Raw genomic sequence first — 20160 nt, forward strand, 5'->3', positions numbered from 1 at the left:
GTACAGCACATTCAGTTGTAGAATATCATAAATGAGAGATTCAGTTGATTCTCTCGTGAAAATCAAATTGATTTGCAAATGAGTGTGTTTTTGGAAAACAGTCCAATTTGGGTTGACGGAAACTCGGGGACTGCGCCTACCTGATGAGCTCCAAGCAGGGCAAAACCGGTCGTGCGCTGTCGAAGAGTCTTCAGCAACCTTGTGAGTAGTTTCATTTATGGGAAATTTAATCCTTTTCGATATGGGTTCATCTCTGGCGAATGATGATTAAACTTGGGTTGAAGACTATCCTGAACGTGTGACTTTGTAGTGCTCAAAATTAAAGTCTTCTAAAAGAATTAGGAATCTAAAAACCCTTCATTTTACACAGAATTTCTCCGTCTGCTTACTCACTGAACAGTGTTTGTGGGAAAGAAGAAAAAGTCGAGTGATTTGGGCCACGTCGCACGTGTTTCATGTGTTTGATGTCTTTCCACCTCAAAGCACAGTTTTGTTTTGAACGAGCAAGAGACTTTTGATTTATCTGGTTTCGCTCGTTTTTTGTTCACCCACTGTGATGTGTTCCTTTTTCCTAGTTTTGGAATGGTGCTTGAACACAGCTCAATTGAGGTCCAGAATCATCCACCACCGCTTTTTAAAGTTTTCTTTCCCCGGTTCCCTGCACAGTTTAAACACTCTCGTAATCTGATGGTTTCTTTCACCTCATCGCTTTCCATAAGTTTGTGAATCAGTGTGATATGTTTGCTTAACGAAAACACTTATTTGTACTCCAATTTGGTTCTCACGGAGGACTCACGTTAATCCCGGCTGAAGCTATCATTTGTGAAGGACGAATCCTGTCGCGAGTTGTTGGAGAGTTTTCAGCAACGTCAAATCAATGCTTGTCTCGCTTGAATTTTTACTCACCTATCCAATTTTCCACTGCAGACGAAGATCGTTGGTTGTCATTAGGCGCGAAAATTGCTCATCCAGTTGCAGATTAGCTCGTTATTCATCAAATGAGGTTCATCGGATTTCAACATTTGAACGATGTGCGCGACCGTTGCACGCTTGTTTGAGCACAAATAAACATAGCGACAAGATATATTTGAATGCTTTGAGCGTACTCCGGAACATAACGTTGACAAGCACTAATCTGGATAGAAACTTGGCCGTACATGGTCCACAAAACCGATGTCCGTGCTATTCTCAAGTGGTGATAGTTCTATACCCGTGTAACGGTAATACTACTGATGGGGGCGTGCGAGTAGTATATTCTCTCGTAAATCCGCTTCGCGTCTCTTGAAAAGTGATATCTATTACGGAATTTGTGTAGCCACTCTGTAGCATTTGCTTGCGTTTGAGTAACAGTCAATGAATATCCAGGAAAGTTCAGGAAGATGCGTTTGAGGAAAAGATGGATATTTAGTTTTTGTAAACAAGTTGCATATGAGAGTCTTGCCTTTCTGTCAAATGGTCTGTAGCTGTTCACTTGGCGTTTTCTATTAAATAATACCGCAGCGAAGGCCTTCTTCTTTTCACTCGCAGCCGCATGAATGCACCGGTAGGGATATCAGATTGCGGAAAAGTAACCGGCATTGCTCACTAATCGGTTCCCATCATCCCACGGACACATTCAGATTTGGCCTAACTGTTAGATAGGACTGAATTACTCCAGAGGGGAAGTGAAACTATCACCCTCTCATGGGGTGGCTCCAAAACGTCTTCAGCATAGGGATGGACCGGTTGTAAATTGTTGTACCCGACTACCGTCCGACATCAGTACTATCGTTCAGCTGTAGCACCCTTTTGTGCCTACCTGCCATGCCACACGAATGAGGCACGAGGGCTGGGATACTGCCAGGTTGCCCAAGCCTGGACAGGGGAAGTCGAGAGGCAGAGATCGTGTTCGAACCACGGACCTTCCGGTTAGTAAATTCGTGCTCTAACCACTTGGTCTGTCTCGCCCACAGCACTGTCACTATACTCGTGCTCTAACCACTTGGTCCGTCTCGCCCACAGCACTGCCACTATACTGACGAAATGTAGCTACTGTAGAGGGGTGGTGGCTGTTAAATAACACGCTATCAGACATGGAAACACTTTAGCCTGGATAGATTCAGCATTCGTCCAGTTCGGTTCAAGCAACCGATTAAGCATATCGCCGAAATTCGGTATAGACATCGGAAGATCGGTGGTTAATTTGCAACCACGAGTGGGAACGTTTCGACCGGAAGTGTCGTAACGGTTTAGACGCAATACACCACTCATAAAGTTGCTGAAAATTCTCCGATAGCCCACAAGAGATTCAAATGATTCTCTCGCAAAACCGAATTTGCTCTAGGAACAGACTCAAAATACAGACAGTCTAATTTTGTTTAGTTATCAAGGCTGAAAGCCGTTTCTAACTCGTCCGTTCAGTTGTTATCACTGAATTCATTCCAAAGTTAGAGTTTGAGGATAGTGACGATGCCACAAAATTAGCCTCACAAGAAACACAACTGCCCTCCAAAGTGATCTGCTTCATCTTGGTTCGAAACACTAGATTTATCAGTCACAGATTTGCGAATGGTGTGTTTCGGCCAACATCAACACAAAAAACGATCCCTATCTAAACAAAACCGAGGATCATAACATATTTTCCGAAGAGGTTTGTGTCCAGCAGAGAATACGTGGCAAGAAAGTAACACGGACTCACATCTTCTGTCAGTATGATATGTGTTCACACCTTGAATGTTAGATCAGCTCCAGATAGATCCTACAACGTTGGAAAGTTCATCGTTTGAGGTCACAGCGACCCGCTCTGATTTAAACAAACCACTGTGACTAAAACAAATGCAAATAAGCAACACAGCCCCCCTTAAAGTCCTTCAAATGAAACACCATGATTTGGTAGGCAAAGACGTCTGAAATTCCATCTCAAACCAAATGAGGGCCGGCGAGTAATTGTGGTAACTTGTGAAAACTATTAGGAAAAAAGCAAAATGAGTCACCTGAAGGAAACTAATCATAGGCATTTCGACAAATACACCCAATTGCATATCCATCTGGCTTCCACGGGAGACTCATCCGAATATCTCGTTAAGGGTATTCTTCAACCGAATATGCTGCACACGGGCACCTTCCTGTTACATTTGGCACGATGTTTTAGATATCATAGAATATTCTCCTAAAGGAAACTACTTACAAGGTTGCTGAAAACTGTCCGACAGCCCACTGCCAGTTTTGTTCTTTTTGGGGCTCTCCATTTCGGTCAACCTTGTGTTCTACATGAACGCAAATTGGACTGATTTCGACAAATACAATCATTTGCAAATCAACTTGGTTTTCATGAGAGACTCAACGGAATCTCTCGTTTATGATGTCCTACAGCTGAATGTGCGANGTTGCTGAAAACTATTCGATGCCCCACGACCGATTTCGCCCTTCCAATCCGGGCTCATCAGGTAGGCGCAGTCCCCGAGTTTCCGTCAACCTTATGTTCCACTTGAAGCCAAATTGGACTGCTTTCAAGAAATACTATCATTTGCAAATCAACTTGGTTTTCACGAGAGACTCAACTGAATCTCTCGTTTATGATATTCTAAAATTGACTCCGCTGCACACAGGCCGCCTCATGTTTTAGTTGGCACGATATTCGAGGTATCGAAAACAGTCCAATTTGGGTTCAAATAGAACAGAAGGTTGACGGAAAGTCGGGGACCTCCCCAAACTGATAGGCCCCAAGAAGGGCGAAACCGGTCGTGGGCTGTCGAAGACCTTACAGCAACCTTATGAGTAGTATGTTACATCTAAACATGCCCCGCGATCTTTCGTATATCTTACCAACTGAAACATGAGGCGGCCTTTGTGCAGCACATTCAGTTGAAGAACATCATGAATGAGAAATTCGGCCAGATTAAGTTCAGTGTCTTGTTGAAACCAAATTAACTTGCAAACGAGTGCAATTTCCAACAAAATGGGCTTTAGTACGGGCTAGAAAAAAATCAATTGTAAGTAGTAACGTACACTACGGTAATTTCAAGCCTTGGTCATTTTGTATACCAAACACCATTGGAGCAGCTTGTTTTTCTCTCGCATTTCGGTGCTTTTATTCAAACCAGGTCGGCCGCATAATGACAGTACTCTTGGATTTGGTGGCAGAACGCTGTTGCAAACGGAATGCCATCTCAATGAACAGCCGCCTAATCGGCGGCCACTGTTTGGGGGGGACTGGCAGGTTTCACATGAGAGCAAATCAGGGTCAGTGCTGCAGTGCGTCAACTTTGTGACGAATAACTTCAACTTCTGGAGTCCAAGACAGCTTGTTTTTCGAGGTGAGAGTGGTATGTGGGAGAACATAGTCCCTTGAAGGAACATTGGGCTCCTACTTCTTAGGACGGAATTACTTCACGCACGGTACTTCACCACGGTTTCCATATGTGTGCAATTTCGAAACCTCCCTTCCCTAAGGCCTTCTGGAATCACTTCCGTCGTTGTTGCCGAGCTTCCAATGAAGTTTACTATTTCACTGTGCAGCCAGTGTATTTTTCATTTTCAAACGCTAAACTTTGATATTAATCAATACGCATGGCTTATGACAATTTCTGTCGACTGCGACAACATTTTGCGACTTTTGAAAGTTTGACACTTTTCATCACCGGGCAAGATAGTTCAGCCCACCTTCTGAGACACCTTCTCAAACGATGAGCTTTCGCAAATCAATTTTTCATTCTTATTTAGCTCCGTATGGTCAGTAATGAAGCCGTGCTAATTGATTTCCAAATGAGTGTATTCGTCGAACCCAGTCCAATTTGGGTTCAAGTAGAACATAAATTTGACGGAAACTCGGGGACTGCGCCTACCTGATGAGCCCGAATTGGAAGCGCGAAACCGGTCGTGGGTTTTCGAAGAGTTTTCAGCAACCTTGTGAGTAGTTTCCTTTATGAAAATATACTGCGATATCTCGAACATCGTACCAACTAAATCATGAGACGGCCTGTGTGCAGCATATTCAGTTGAAGAACATCATAAAAAAGGAGATTCATTTGAGTCTTTCGTGAAAACCAAATTGATTTGCAAATGAGTGCATTTGTCGAAAACAGTCCTAATTTTTGTGGAAAAATTCCCCCTTGTTTGCCAAGAGCCGTACCTAACTTTAATCATTTTATCTAGCTCGCTCAGATGATCAACCTAGTTGAACCTATATTCTGTTTCCCGACAAACAGAAAGAAGATGACCAGCATGTTATATCACATTCTGATTGGACTTCAGTCCGTTTGTGTTGGGGCGTGGCGATGTCTCCCGACACACTTTGTTCACACCCTTCATGCTCAAACGATGTGGCGACACTCATTCTGTTAATTGGACAACCTCCCCCGCCCACCGCTTGACTCTAATCCCACTCCTGTTTCATACATGAATTTTGGTCAGAGTTCCACCCCCATCCACTTTACTCCATCCAATCAAAACTTGAATTGATTACAGCTAAGGCGCTTAGGGGTTAACAACAAAGATGACATGTACTCACTCGCAGTGGACATTCATTCTTCAACCATTTCATCTAATTCTGAAGGCGAACCGTATGAGAAAAAATGAACAAGGGGCTTCCAACATCATTATCACAGCAACAGCACCTTTCCCAACCTTCCGCCCCAAAGTATTTTGGTCGTTTCTCTGTCAGTCGACTTTTGGACGACGCAAATTCCGGTGAGGGAGGAAAACAGCTAAAATTTGGTAAGCTCTTGTTTTGGCTATTGACCTCAGTGGTTCATATTCCAATCTGTTTGAATTATTTTCGTCGAAAATTGGTTTCATTAGATTTTTGACAGTTCGGCACGAGTTACATTACTTATATCGTAGTTGAATAGGGCAAATATCTTCAGGCAAAGGGTGACCGTAACAGGTCGAGAAGATCATTCCTTGGTGCCTTATACATTTCAAACTGGATTAAGTTTTAGATCAATCAACATCTGGCAATTTTATGACGATCGACACATCGGACGAGCCTTCAGTCTCACTCCAGGTACCTTGCGATCAGTTGCCATTTTCCTTTAAACAGTTTTATTCCTGACTCAAGTTAGCTACTCTGCTCAATCGGGAAGCATCGGCCTCTTATTAGAATCCATTTGGTCGAGAACTTTCAAGTCAGACAGACGAATGAGTTTCACTCAACCCCCAACTGATTACAAGCATCAAACGTGCAGTGTCATGGGCACATCAACTGAGCGGTATTCACATCTACATTTTACTCAGTCAGTCTGGACTGAAACCATTCAAACCGGTGCGGGTTGTGAGGATTCCATTTAGAGCATTGGTTGATGTTTCAGCTAATCTCCTATGCAATACACACCCGTCATGTTCCTTTCATATAGACGGCAAGAACAAGAGCAATTAGAACAAGACACTATGCATACATACTATGTATACATTGTATACAGTAACCATCCGCGGAGACCTTTCTGAACTGACAGCACTCTCCTTGAGCCAAACACAATTGATTTTTTGTGGCCCTTCTTAAAGACAGCACCTATAATAAAAGCTACATATTTACTTCCCTGAAGTGTTTTCCCGGAGTTCACGTACTATGAACAGTGATTATTGAGTTGATCGTGGTTAATAGTTTGCTTTTAGGATGACACGATTAGGCCAATGGTATTCGGCATGCATGGTATTCGGTAGGCTCATGATACTGATGGTGTCAAATTCGAAACTGGGCACGCTGTTTCGGCAGAAAACTAATAAGAGAATCGACAACTACATGTCAACTGGGTTTTCAAGGGAGAATCAGACGAACCTCTCGTTTATGGTGCTCTTTAACTGAATGTGCTTCACAAAGGCCTCCTCATGTTTCACTTGGTACGATATTCGAGATATCGCAGTCTCCCGTGGAAACCCAGTTGGTGTGCAGATGAGTGTATTTGTCGATAGATGTTCAGTTCGGGTTCAAGCAGAAGATAAGGTTGACGGAAATTTGGAGACCAGGCGCCTACCTGATAATCCACAAGAAGGGCAAACCCATCCTGGACTGTCAAAGAGCTTTCAGGAAACCTTGTGTTCTTCACAACCCGGGATAACGTTCACATAGTTCCCCCTTCAACCACACTTGTTGACAAGGCTTCCTTGGTTCGGGCCCGATGTTCTTAAGACAATCCATTGTGAAAAATCTGACCAGCTTTTGTTAGTTCCTCCGTGGTTGAACTAATGCAACAGCACAAGTCCTATTTGGGCCATTACTCAATACGAGAAAGTCAGTCATTCGTCAGATGTATGTCACTCATATTCTCAAAGGATACGTCAAATACTATTGGTTTGGTTCAATGTGGACAGTGTCCTGCTTGAGAATGCGATGATAACTCAAGCCAGTATGCTAGTGGACCACAAGTTCTCATGACAATGGACGTATCTCTGTCGTCAGTCAGTGCCCAACCTATGTCCACGTTCTCCCCACCATCGGCGTCTACGGCTTTCTAACGTCTCATCTTGAGGAATGCTCGGCTACAGAAAGCGAGGGTGGCTTAGTCTGTAGTACACGATCTGTACATTCATACCCTCTAACTAGATGCGTCACAGTGACTCCCTAACCTGGTGCGACAAGGTGAATTGTAAGTTATCGTTAGTCTTAAACCTAGAATTTTCTGGATTCAGCCAAACGGATGAGCGAGTATTTTGTTTGAAGTGCATAATAGCTAGGACTTCTCTTGATTTTGGTTATTCAGCAAAGAGGGTTTTGTCAGTTGGAAAAAAACTCAGATACTCCGGAGCCATCTCACGCGTACTCATAAAAGAAACCTATACCTTTAGTTTTAACAATAAATCCGACAGATTTTTGGATCGATGTTGGAAGGACGTTTATCGTCAGATTTGCAAGGAATCCCTGATTAGTAGCAGGGTGGCCAAGATATATTTTGCGCAGGGGTCGGTATGATGTGACTAACCGTCCTCCACTAATCGCCATAGTTTTGAAGTTGGCCTTAAGTAACTGGGTTCCAAGAAGCTTATAGGGTCCATTTCCAGGACGCTGTTTTAGATGCCCTTTTGTTCTGCACCTAGGACGCTCCGCGAGTACCTGGGTTCATGAGCGGCTATGCTTTGAAACCACTATTAATCATCTTTTGGTGACCTTGCAGCGAAAAATAGACGTCTTACTTTGGTATAAATTGATGATCTGCAATTCTGACTCGACCTTGAAAATCTCAGTGAGGCGCTCCGAGTAACCAATCACCAACAGCTTTTTAAGGATTCCTCTTCTATTTTCAATTAATCCCAGCTGCAGGTTACCTTTATTCTCTAGAAGAAAATTTATAGTAGCGAATATACACTCATTTGCAAACTAATTTGGTTTTTCGAGAAACTCACCTGGAACCCAGCTGAATCTCTCGGTTGTGATGTTCCCAGGCAACTGAATGTGCTGCACCAGGCTGCCTAATCTTTCAGTCGCTACGATATTCGAACTATCGCGATATATGTATATCCTTGTAATTTACTACTCATAAGGTTGCTGAAAATCCGTCGACAGCCCACTTCCGGTTTCACCTTTTTTTGGGGGGCTCATCAGATAGGTGCCGTCCCCGGGTTTCCGTCAACCTCATGTTCGAAANGGGCTTCACTTGAGTCTTCCGTGAAAACCAAATTGATTTGCAAATGAGTGTATTTCTCAAAAACAGTCCAATTTGGGCTAAAGTAGATCATAAGACTGACGGAAACTCGGGGACTGCGCCTACTTGATGAGCCCCTAGAAGAGTAAAACCGGTCGTGGGCTGTCGACGGATTTTCGGCAGCCTCATGAGTAGCACATTACAAAAACTTATATCAGTTTCATCACTAAAAGTAATCAGCTTGATGTTCAAGCGAGGTAAAGTCGTACATTCTGATGTCTGTTCACTGAGGTTCTTTTGGGTTTTCACACTACTGATTGGTAGCAATAAAGCTGACTGCACCGGTTCTTCGTTTTGATGATGTTTCTCTGCATTCTTCAAGGGGTTTTCGAAGAAGCCTACACCCGTTGCTATCACTCGAATAATGTTGACTCTTCTGCACGAGACCGACTGGCCTTTTTAAAATTCTATCAGAAATGACTCAGGTGTTTAGGTATCGTGCGCGTCTGAAAGCAGGTATGTTGCATTGATGCAACATACTTCGTGGAAAAAAGCTCATGATAGTAGTACACTGTGTCCCCTTTTTAACACACCCATGTACTGACGCTCTCCACAGGATGTCTAGCTTTCTTTTCCGCGGATCGTCTCGTTGGTTCTCACTGTTACTAATGTTTCCTAGCCTTTTCTAGTAAGACTTAACAGGAGTTCGTTTATGGCCAGCGCCCCCACTTCATCGGGACAATATTCCACTCATTTAGAACAGTAGGAAATGAGATGGAATGTCGCAGTAAGATGTATCACATTGCTCAGTTCAGTTCAGTTTCTCAGGCGAAAAAACGTGCACCGCAATGCAGCGCTCCCAGCTGCCACAGCTCCGTTCACCTGGGATAAGTGAAGCATACTCAGTGAAAGCGATTGCTTTGCTCCACGGCCGTCATTGGATGCATGACACAGCCATATTTGTTATGGTCAATAGGCATTCGTTTGTCTTGTTCCGTCGTCAGTCTGTGAGGAGGTGTCAGTTGCCAAAGCATCTGAGGTGAGTGAAAGGAACTTTTATGCTTCATCGCCAAGTCATGAAGTGCTCGCCTCTGGATATCCGAGGAAAGGCTATGCGAAGAGGGCTCTACGAAGCAAACGGTTCTCTGACATAATGACATGCTCTGGACAGCGTAATCTGTGACAAGGGTGAATATACTTTCGCGAAAACCATCTTGTTAAGCTCTACATTATTCATCTGATGTTCCCACTAGCCTCGTACATAGAAGGTGCCGAGAGTCACACATAGACAGCCTCCGAAAGTTTTTACACGCAGCGACTACGCCTCTGAGGTAAGGCAGATATGATCGCAGTATTATACACTCAACCCCCGACGGCACGGTTTAGCACAGTATGGTGCAGTGTATAATATAGCATAGTGTGGTGTGGTACGGTATAGTGTAGTATGGTATAGAATAGTATAGTATAGTATAGTATAGTATAGTATAGTATAGTATAGTATAGTATACTATAGTATAGTATAGTATAGTATAGTATAGTATAGTATAGTATAGTATAGTATAGTATAGTATAGTATAGTATAGTATTAGTTTAGTATAATATAGCTTAGTACAGTATATACCTTAGCATAATATGGCCTAACACGGCATGGTATGGCATAGCGTAGTTTGGCGTGGTACAACTTAGTAGTGTGATGAATAGTGCGATAGAGTACAGTATAGTGTAGTGTGGTACAGTGTGGTTGTCAGTCATCTGGGCATAATGTATTCTTGGAGTGATCGCTTTGAAGCCTATAGCCTCATTTTGTTTAGGAATCGTGTACGCTGAAAACGTTCGGCTTTCAAGAGACGTTGAGTCGAACCATCGCATGGAACCATGGCTCCGTGTGTATAAAAAATAGTCTGGATTCTTCCTATGGTACTTACTGACAATGGCTCTTCTTATATTTCCATCATTTCTTGTTGCAGCAAGTTGTTCTCGTTTCTCTGAGTTTCAAGATGGACATATTTGTGTAATTTCCCGAACGGCGTTTGTCGGATGGTAACTTGCTGGCAGATCACACACATTATTAGCAGTATGCCAGCTCTTCCTATGAAAGCATGTTCTTGAGGGATGAAAACTTTAAGGAAGTGATTGAGTGGCCTCTTCTCGTTCACCCACCCCATACTAACCAGCACTTTGTCGGAATTTCCGTTTTTGTCAAGATCCATTGCACTGTCAGATATCCGGTCTTGTATGTTCTGACTTCAAGCAAGCGATGATCCCGCTTATTTCAAACAAATGATAAAAACCTTTCTCTAATGGCAGTTTTGAGAATCAGCGAATCGTTTTCGGAAAATAAGAAATGATTGCTAACAGTGGCAGTTTTTTCGCCTAATACACTACTCATGAGGTTGCTGAAAACTATTCGACCAGTTTCACTCTTTTGTGGCTCATCAAGTAGGCACATACCCCGAGTTTAAGTCAACCTTATGTTCTGCTTGAACCCAACTTGCACGAATTCGGCGAAATACACTCATTTGCAGACAAGTTTGGTTTTCCTGGAGACTCACCTGGAACTCAGCTGAGACTCGTTTATGACGTCCTTAAGGAAATGCTGTTATGTTTCAGAAACTGGCCGGCCTGCAACCGTGTCCTATCCGGCTTCTGAGAATGAAATGATGTGAACAGCCAGAGGCGAAGAGATGGATTTTGCGATCTTGAGCGGAAAGCAGAGGAGAACTGGGATAGCAGGCGCACAGGCATGACCCGGGTACTAGTAAGAGGATAGCAAGGCGAAACAACCTCTCTTCAAAGATGGTGATCATAGTCCACCTTTCTGTTAGCTTTATTAATTTATAAGGGATTAATTGCAGATGTGCGCTTGGAAGAGAAAATCCACTTTCTCGGAGGCTGCACGGTTAGCAAAAGGCTGACATGAATGGACAGGCCTTTGGAGTGTTGTTCTGTTAGGGTGAGTGTAATACTACTGCAATCGATCAGATGATGAACAGTCTGAATAAAATTATCCATGGATAGGCCTTGTTCGGTTAGTTCAGTGTGTAGTCGGTCTACCTTAGTCGCAACTGCCAACCAGATTAGCACTCCGTTAACTGTTGGACTGTGAGTAGTCTGTTGCAATACCGAAATCGAGTGTCATTCAATGAAAAATAGGATACAACGAGTGAATTACTTTCTCGAAACTGTTGGTAAACCATACCTGACAAGTAGGGGGGAATAAGTTTGTGACCTTAACCCGCGACTGAGATGTGGGCTATAGGGACATCGATTGAATAATAACCGCCTACATAAAACACAACCGGTCGCATCAGTATCAGGTTGCAGAGAACATCACGATTTCCTATTACTATGGTGACCCACCACAGTGGGGATAGTCATGTTATCTGAGCCCGGAGGTCGCGACGACACCGCGTGTCAACACCTCCAGCCGAAATGTCTCCGGTATCAAACAATTGCACGGATAATCAGCTGTCAATTAGCTCATTGTCTGGACGCTTTTGACAGAACGGCAGATAGTTGAACACAGTCGACAGACTTCTACTGAACAAGGTTGCAACAAGGGGTTTGAAGTTTCCTCAGCTTTAAGGATCTTGACACCGAGGATGAGTACAATATGAGCACTAATTTGTTATCATAAGCCAGCTGTGAACTCAATGACGGTAACTGAGCGGTTGTTCACACGAAAAAAACGAATGCAAAATCAGTCTCCAGGTTGTTTTCGACCGAGAACCATGAAAGCTGCATTTTACTGAGTGAACAATCACACAGAATCCACTACATAAGCCAAGTGGACAAAGGCACGATATGTTTTAGGCAGAATCTCCAAATCCCCCTTTTTATTTCTATCTATGCAAACTTCCCTCTGGACAGACTTTAGAAGTTGACTCAAACAGAAACCACTGCGATGGCTGTCGCCAGACACGATTTCGAAATGACCATGCAAGCTGATCATCTTCCATGTGCCTAATGCAGACTGATAGGCAATTCGCCATCCCGCTACTGTAAACGGAAAACCCAACTGCAAAAAAGACAAATTATTTTACTTGACAGAATCTTTTGGTACTTTCTCAGACTGGATTTGTGACAGTTTGGTCGGAAATACGGAGTGCTGGGCGATGGGAACACTTGGTACAAGCGATGGTTACCCCTCTGAAGAATTCGGTTAACAGCACATCTTGTACTTCAAGTCGATCACGTTGTGGAGAACCAGTTGAGGAAGTGTCGGTCAAGTCTTGCCCATGAATCCCGAATAGTACATCTCGGTCCCGCTGCCTCCAGAATTTCCTCTTGACACCTATTTTCAGCTGTCTCACTAAGGTATCCAAGGGTGACGGCCGAATAAGGCACCATTTCGGCATTTATCGCAGAGAAGTGCTCTTCTCTGCCCCTTACTAACGCAGTTTCAGTGTAAACGAAGCGTGACTTCTAGTGTGCAATCCAATCCAACGACAGAAAGGTGGTTAGCTTCGCTAACATTTGAGGCATGAAATCAGGTTGGACAACTGAGAGTAGCTGTGATAGTTCACCTTTCAACCTATCTCACTTTCCGACTTACAGGCCAGTTACTCAGGAAAGTGCCCATAACGTAGCTCCACGAATCTCAATTTGGTTAATTCAGTTATCCACCACCCCCACCCCCCATTCGAGCTCCCCTGCCTGACACAATAAGATGTCATTAAATTGATGTGGGATAAGAAAAAGACATCTATCCGACAACAGGGATCTTTACGCCATGGCAACTGACGCTTAACCCCAGGCATGTGTTTACACCTTAGTAGCACGGTCTCTCTTGCTTCATTAAACCTGATCCACTGAACTAAGGTGGAGGAGCAGGCCAGACTCGATGTGCGATTGCGTAATCTCTCGGCTGCACGCGAGTAACATGGAGGGTGGAACTTGTCAAGCGACCACTGATTTATCGAATGGACGGTTGATGGTGCTGGCTTGATGACAGGACCGCCAAAAACGACAGGTAGTACGAGTTGCTAGAGGTGACTAGATGAAGGATTAACGCCCGCGCACACACACAAAGATATTTGTCCATCTTTTAGTGATCAAATAAATTGGTTGTTTGATCCCTTCTTATGTGTTAAACGTCAACAGGGGGAGAGAGCAAATGATCCGAGTGTGCGTTTTGATTCACTCGGTTTTATGATCCTCATTCCATATTAGCACAAACGGGTCGCCTTGGTCAGCTTACTGACTCTCTGGTGGACATGCCATCTAAAATGCGAGGTTCAACTTCTGGCAAGTATAAAAATCGTTTATCGTGGTTGACGTTGTCCTGCAATCACACAGACTGACAACATCTTCGCAAATTAAGTTAGTCTCCGCAGACAGCAGATGTATGACCTGGAAAATAAGAATACCTTGGCATCAGGTGGTTGAATTATCATGACTGGGTGAAACAGTGTTTTTGGTGAGAAGCAATGTACAACTGTTTTATCCTATTCGGGAATCATTAGCAGTGCCCATCTCACGAAGCTCAGTGAGGTTACAAACCCATGACTTCCAGGCTAGTGGTTTGAACCACCAACCGGCCAGGAGCGGCTGATAAGCGGTGTGATTAAGTCGCACCCAAGTGGGATGTAAATCGTCACTCATTCTTTAATCACGAGATCGACACCACGTGACTCCTCGAGTGACGACTTATCAGATGGAAGCTTTCCTCGTCACATGAATTATATTTCCTGTGAGCGATTTATAGACTGCTAATTGGTGCGAGTAGGGTTAAGAGTTTTCAACTGAGATCTCATTCTGAAAATGAAACCAGTCTATACTGAAAAACCAAGAAGCAGTGCACAGGATGAATCTCACGAAATTCCAGGGAGTATGGTTACTGTTTCTAATCACAGTTGTATTGGGTTAAGTTTGGAATCGATTTTTTGCCTTCAGGTACCCAAACTGGGCTCAGTGGTTGCCTGTAGGATGCCGGTGTAAGGAAGAAGGCCTTCGCTGCGGAGTTATTTATTAGAAAGTGCCAAATGAACAGTTACAGACTATTGGACAGGGAAGCAAAACTCTCATATGCATATTGTTTACAAAAAACTGAATATCTATCCTCTCTTTGAACGCGGCTTCCTGAACTTTTCTGGATATTCAGTGACTGTTGCTCAAATCCAAGCAAATGTTACAAAGTGACTCCAAAAATTCCGTAATAGTTCTCACTTTTCAAGAGACGCGAGGTGGATTTACGAAAAAGCATACTACTCGCATGACTCCCCCATCATTAGTATCACCGCATAAGCGACATTATTCAGTGGAAAGTGTTTCTCACCTTCCCCCGTGAAGATGTCTGCCGACCTAATGCTGACGATGAAAATCATCGAGGATGAGTTCGAAATTTAAAAAAGCAACGAAGCTCGTTTTTACCGAAGATGTACCACGAAAGTGTCCCCCTCCGTTCTTGTTGGGTTAATTACATTCAGAAAGAAAAGTTTTTGTCATTGTGAATTAACCTTTAAATCTAAAGAACAGAACAACTACAGAACCAGTTTTCTGTTACAACAAGAGTGGACTGAATGCCATCCATTATACAGTCAACATATAATAATACTTTAATAAAAATAATCGTTCGTCTGTAGCACCCATTTGGGCCTAGCGGCCCATGCTGCACAAAGGGAGCACGAGGGCTGAGGTACTGCCAGTTTCCCCAAAGCTAGACGGAAGCAGTCGAGATGCCGAGGTTGAATTCGAACCACGGACCTTCCAAGAAACAGGTTTGTCTCACAACCACCTCGGGTTCAGTGATATAATATGATAGTAACGGCATCATATCATGTCTAAGAAAAAAGTATTTTTCGTCTATTTGTATAGGCAGGTCACTTGCGATTTTGCGCACTTCGGACGACTGATGTGCAACTCAAATAAATCACCATTTTTTCCACCTCGATTGTAATCGCATACGAATCAGAACCCCCGAAAACTTCATAGCTTTGAAATCAGGCAGAAGGCGGAGCGCATTTGTAAAATATGGCTAAAATATGGCGGACGGTCTAAGGCCATAACCGGACATGAGTCAGGACTGATGTGAGGACGAATCGACTGTGTTTGTGCCCTTTACGGATGACTGCTACTGTTACGTGTCAGGGAAGTGGGCGAGGTCGCCTGCAATTTCGTACCATACACACCTCTGTGGATTCAGGGGTCAAGACCCATCAACTCAAGTTGGGCAGTAGTATTAGGAGACGCCAGGCGGCTTGACAACCAAGGCAATAAACGAGTGGATTCATCAGAGAGAGAGAGAGAGAGAACAACAAGAACAACCGCATCCGTGTGTGGGCATGGTGAAGACACATTCTGCTGTGAACCAATGATGCATTTTGGCAAAGTGAACAAACAGCAGTCATCCAGTAACTTGGAAGGATTCGGCATCGTTCGGACCACATCTCCGTAACCTGTCGGCGAATGGCTCATCTCTCATCCAAACTATCACCATCTATTCCACTCATCGATTGAATCTCAACGGAAACTTTTCGTTCTATAAATTCTTCCACTGCCTGATTTTGAGTGTGGCTATAGATTAACACCAGACGGAACACATGGCAGTAAACGGACGCCCTTGCAACACAACGGTTACTTCAAGGTGGAAGAAACCCGCTTGCATTAAAAGGTGGTCGAAGAGTTCCATTTTTTAAAGAAAAATTCATGTTAGATAGGTTGATAAACCCTGCTTTATGGTCGGATTAGAACTTTGTCACAATTATGTGCATGTTTATCACGATTGATCTTCAATGTATCTGCCCAATGGACCTATGACCGAAGGTTGTCAGTGTGCTTAATGCACTTCGTGCGTAACCTCTACAATGCACCAAACGCACTGACACAAGGTAGAAGAGAATTTAATAATGTTTCATAGTGGTGCATACGAAAAACGAACAACAAGACAACTACATGAAGTGGTCACAAACCACCGAACTCCCGCTTGTTAGATGAGCAATCTGCCAGTTAGGCTGCTGATGACATAGCCAAATGGATGTCAGTGGTTCGAGTTCATCCCCAGGTGTCTGCTTTTTCTGTTCACATTACATGAACTAGAGTTTTCGATACAAAATGGTCGCTTTATTTGAGACAAGAGAAGAAACGCTCTTGAGAGCTTTGTCAGCTAACTGTTTGATGTGCATGCGCTTGCAGATCAATCACGCCCTTGCAACAGTGAAAACCCGACGAGTTGTTGCAATGCGCATAGAAAGGTTCCACAACCGATTGTTCAGATGATATAACACCAACGTTCTATGAGGGGATTAGGGTCAATAGACCTGAAGATGCAGGCTTCACCTTCTGTCATTGCTTGTGAGAAGGATTCTAGTTGTAAACTAAACCAAAGAAACGAAAACACTTCTTTCTTGGAGGCATTGCCTATTCGGAGATTGCCTCGGTGTGAAGTGTACTTAACTTAGTTTAGGTGGTTATTCTGTAACTGCGTTAGATGATGCTTCGTATTGTCATACTGTTGTGGATAAGTCAAGCACTCCCATGCTGAAATAATCCTGAAGATTGATCTAAAACATTTTACTCAATGAATATATGCATTCTGGCTTTTCTCACGCACCTAACGGTGTATCGCAGTACACATTTTCAAGTTCTCTCAACCTCTTTTCTCTCTCTAAAGCTACTGCACGAGTGCGTCCCCAATGGTAGGTACTTTTTCATGCTTTCCTGACTTCTGTCTTGTTTGCTTCAAATTTTGAAGCCCCAAGTTTAAGTTCAAACCTTTCATTCACTTCTTGCAGATAATGAAGGAACATCCGAGGAACAGTCCCTTGATTTAACGACGCCGGAAGTCTCGTTTCCGAACACCCCGTGCAGCAAGGCGTGGCAACAACTGCTGAGCAGTGTTTGTCATGTCACTGCGACGACCCATGCAAATGCACAGAGGCTGGCGCAGCTTTGGTTGGCGGGCCTGTATCCATCTTGGCCATACCTAATGTCCGAATGTGAAAAACAGACACCTGATTCTACCGCAAGAATCTATTTTGAAATGGCTGAAAAGCACCGCAAAGCAATGTCAACTTTCATCTCAACAACACCTACGGTGAATCCGTTCAGTGGGACGAACGAAGACTCGTCTATGGCAGTTGAAGGAGATGTAAAAAATAGGTTGCACCATGAGTTGAGCATGAAACGGTTTTTAGACGCATGTAACAATGAATCGATGGGTGAGGCGAACACCAACCCCATCACGAAGGAACCTAGCGACACTTGCCAAACCGGTTTGTACAATTCAAAGAGAAGAAAAAGACGTGTACTATTCAGCAAACTTCAGACATACAAACTGGAACAGAGATTTAGCAGGCAACGCTACCTTACAGCTTCAGAACGAGAACAGCTTGCCAGAATGCTGGACTTGACGCCAACTCAGGTAAGCTCTGGCCATATTTTTGGGTGATTTCTTTTGCCTACTGATATGCTTATAAGTAGCTAATCACAATATGAACCAATTGTCGATTGCGTGGAAATACCTCGTCATGCCATTGGTCAGTATGACGGCTACAGCTTTATGAATAACCAGTACTCATAACTAAACTTTTCACTACTTTCCTGGTTGCACTGTTGCTCCCAGTGCGTTCCGTTTTCGTCAGTGCTTCCACTTATGGACAGTTTGAATCCTGTATTATCCACACACTTCAGTTTAACTACACAGAACATTTAATTTCATCTTCCGATTAGAGCTGACTACCTGACCTTAGTTTGCTTACACCATTAGCTTGAGCTGTAATCGAAGTAACCTACATTTTGGCGCACTTCAATAGGCTTTTGATAGGATAATCTTGAAATGAATTCTATTCCAAGAAGGTGTCCTCATCTTATTAGATTCCTTACCACTTTCAACCATTTTATTTCCCCTGAATCACTTAGAACGACATTTTTAATTTTTCTTTTGACTCTGAACAGGTCAAAATTTGGTTTCAAAATCATCGTTACAAGTTGAAGCGAGTCGGAGAAGACAGCTCACGGATATGCGATTCGACATCTCCACAGCTTTTCAGTCCAACAACATCAGTCGGAGGAGTTGTTCAGGCCAACGATTTTACAGTCATCTGGGACGAACACCAGTTACTTGCAAGGACAAAGGAACTGCAGTATGAGGACCCGATAAGTTCGGCAGACAAACTGATGGGCTGTCCGAAAAAAGTTCTGCATTCAACCTCGCCAAATTCGGAGCTTCATTTACAGGAATCAAACCATTATGTTCCCAGAACCACTGGGTACTCTAAAGCATCCGCACAACTACTCTGTCGAGGAGAACTGCCAAAACTCCACAAAACTGTATAATCGTTCGGAATCCGACAAGTTCCTAGTTGGCCATGTGATACTTACTCCTGTCTTACAGGCAGCAAAAATTCTTCCAAAAACCGCACTTTACAGTTGGCGAAATTGTCGAATGTGAACGATATATCCTGGAAAAATGAGCGCCCTAGCGCGCTGAGTTAGCGCTCCCAAATGCCATCCAGACGATTTTGTGCTACTTATTATTATCTCAGTAGATGGTTGTTGCAATAAAACGTCTGGAGCGCATTGATTGCTTGCTGTACTTTGGGCTACCGTTTCTAAAATCAGTCGGTGGGTTACAAATCCGAAGGTAAGTTGAACCCAGATGGTTCGAGGCGTGTGACGCATAAACGTTTTCACTGGTACCTGAACAGCTCGCATAAACGTTTTCACTGGTACCTGAACAGCTCTCATGATCATTTGCGATCACACACTGGCTGCTGAAGTAAGTGAGACGAACCATTACGTGGCGGGAAATGACGAGATAATACATGGTATTTTCGCGGCTTCAGCTTACTGTCAGGTCACTGGGAAAGCCGCTTTTGAATAGAAGAAAATGAGACGGTGCGCGAAATAAATTGGGAGAAAAATAAGGGGAAATCCTTGAAAGAAATGTGGTTTTTGATTGCGGGCTAAGACTTGGGGAATATTAACGGAGATTTCGTCCCATATCTGAAGACAGTTTATTCTGAAAAGGCTTTCAGCGTAGATTGACCTCACTTGAAAAACGACATATTCATAGATAACTCTAAAATTTACTCACCCGATGAGTTAAACTTCTATCTGAGGAATGGTCATTCGAGGAACCAGTTGACCATGTGGTCTGGTTTGAGTGAGTGATGGATACTCGATGCTGTATCCTGTGCTCATAATTCCCACGCGGTAGAACGGTTAACTGTTCGAACCACTGGCCAGTAGGTCACTGGTTTGAGACATCCTGAAGTCTCGTGAGATGCGCACTGCTGATTGTTCGCTTTAAGAATGAAGTAACTGTACACTGTTTGTCGGTTTTTCACCATAGATCGGCTTCGCTTCACCATAAATATGAATTGGCTACACAGCGGTCGTTTGAGTTCAGTCCGAATCGGTCTGAAGTGTTGTCAGTGGACCTCAACATGAAAAGCTATAGGTATACATCCCATCTCGTGCGTTAAAGATGTGTCATCGCCATACGCAACGAAACGTATTGCATCTTTAGGTGAAATAAGAACTGAGATATCTGAAGCACCCAGTGACAATGCCTAATCGTCATATCGTACACGTGAGTGCGTATCGAACGAAGTTACTCTTACTAGTATGCACAACAGATGTTCAGGTTGCAATCCGTTAGGGT

The 20160-nt window shown here is 43.5% G+C and overlaps 1 protein-coding gene across 1 annotated transcript; it reads left to right on the forward strand.

Annotated features, from left to right (window-relative positions):
- Nucleotides 1-16526: 16526 nt before the first annotated feature.
- T265_06400 (hypothetical protein) lies at nucleotides 16527-18830 on the forward strand (the record flags this gene model as incomplete). Its single annotated transcript, XM_009171648.1, has 3 exons — nucleotides 16527-16557; nucleotides 17288-17916; nucleotides 18450-18830. 3 exons carry the CDS (start codon nucleotides 16527-16529, stop codon nucleotides 18828-18830), a joined length of 1041 nt encoding a protein of 346 aa, XP_009169912.1.
- Nucleotides 18831-20160: the final 1330 nt, after the last annotated feature.

The sequence above is a fragment of the Opisthorchis viverrini genome (genome assembly GCF_000715545.1).
Source record: "Opisthorchis viverrini unplaced genomic scaffold opera_v5_130, whole genome shotgun sequence".
NCBI lineage: Eukaryota > Metazoa > Platyhelminthes > Trematoda > Opisthorchiida > Opisthorchiidae > Opisthorchis > Opisthorchis viverrini.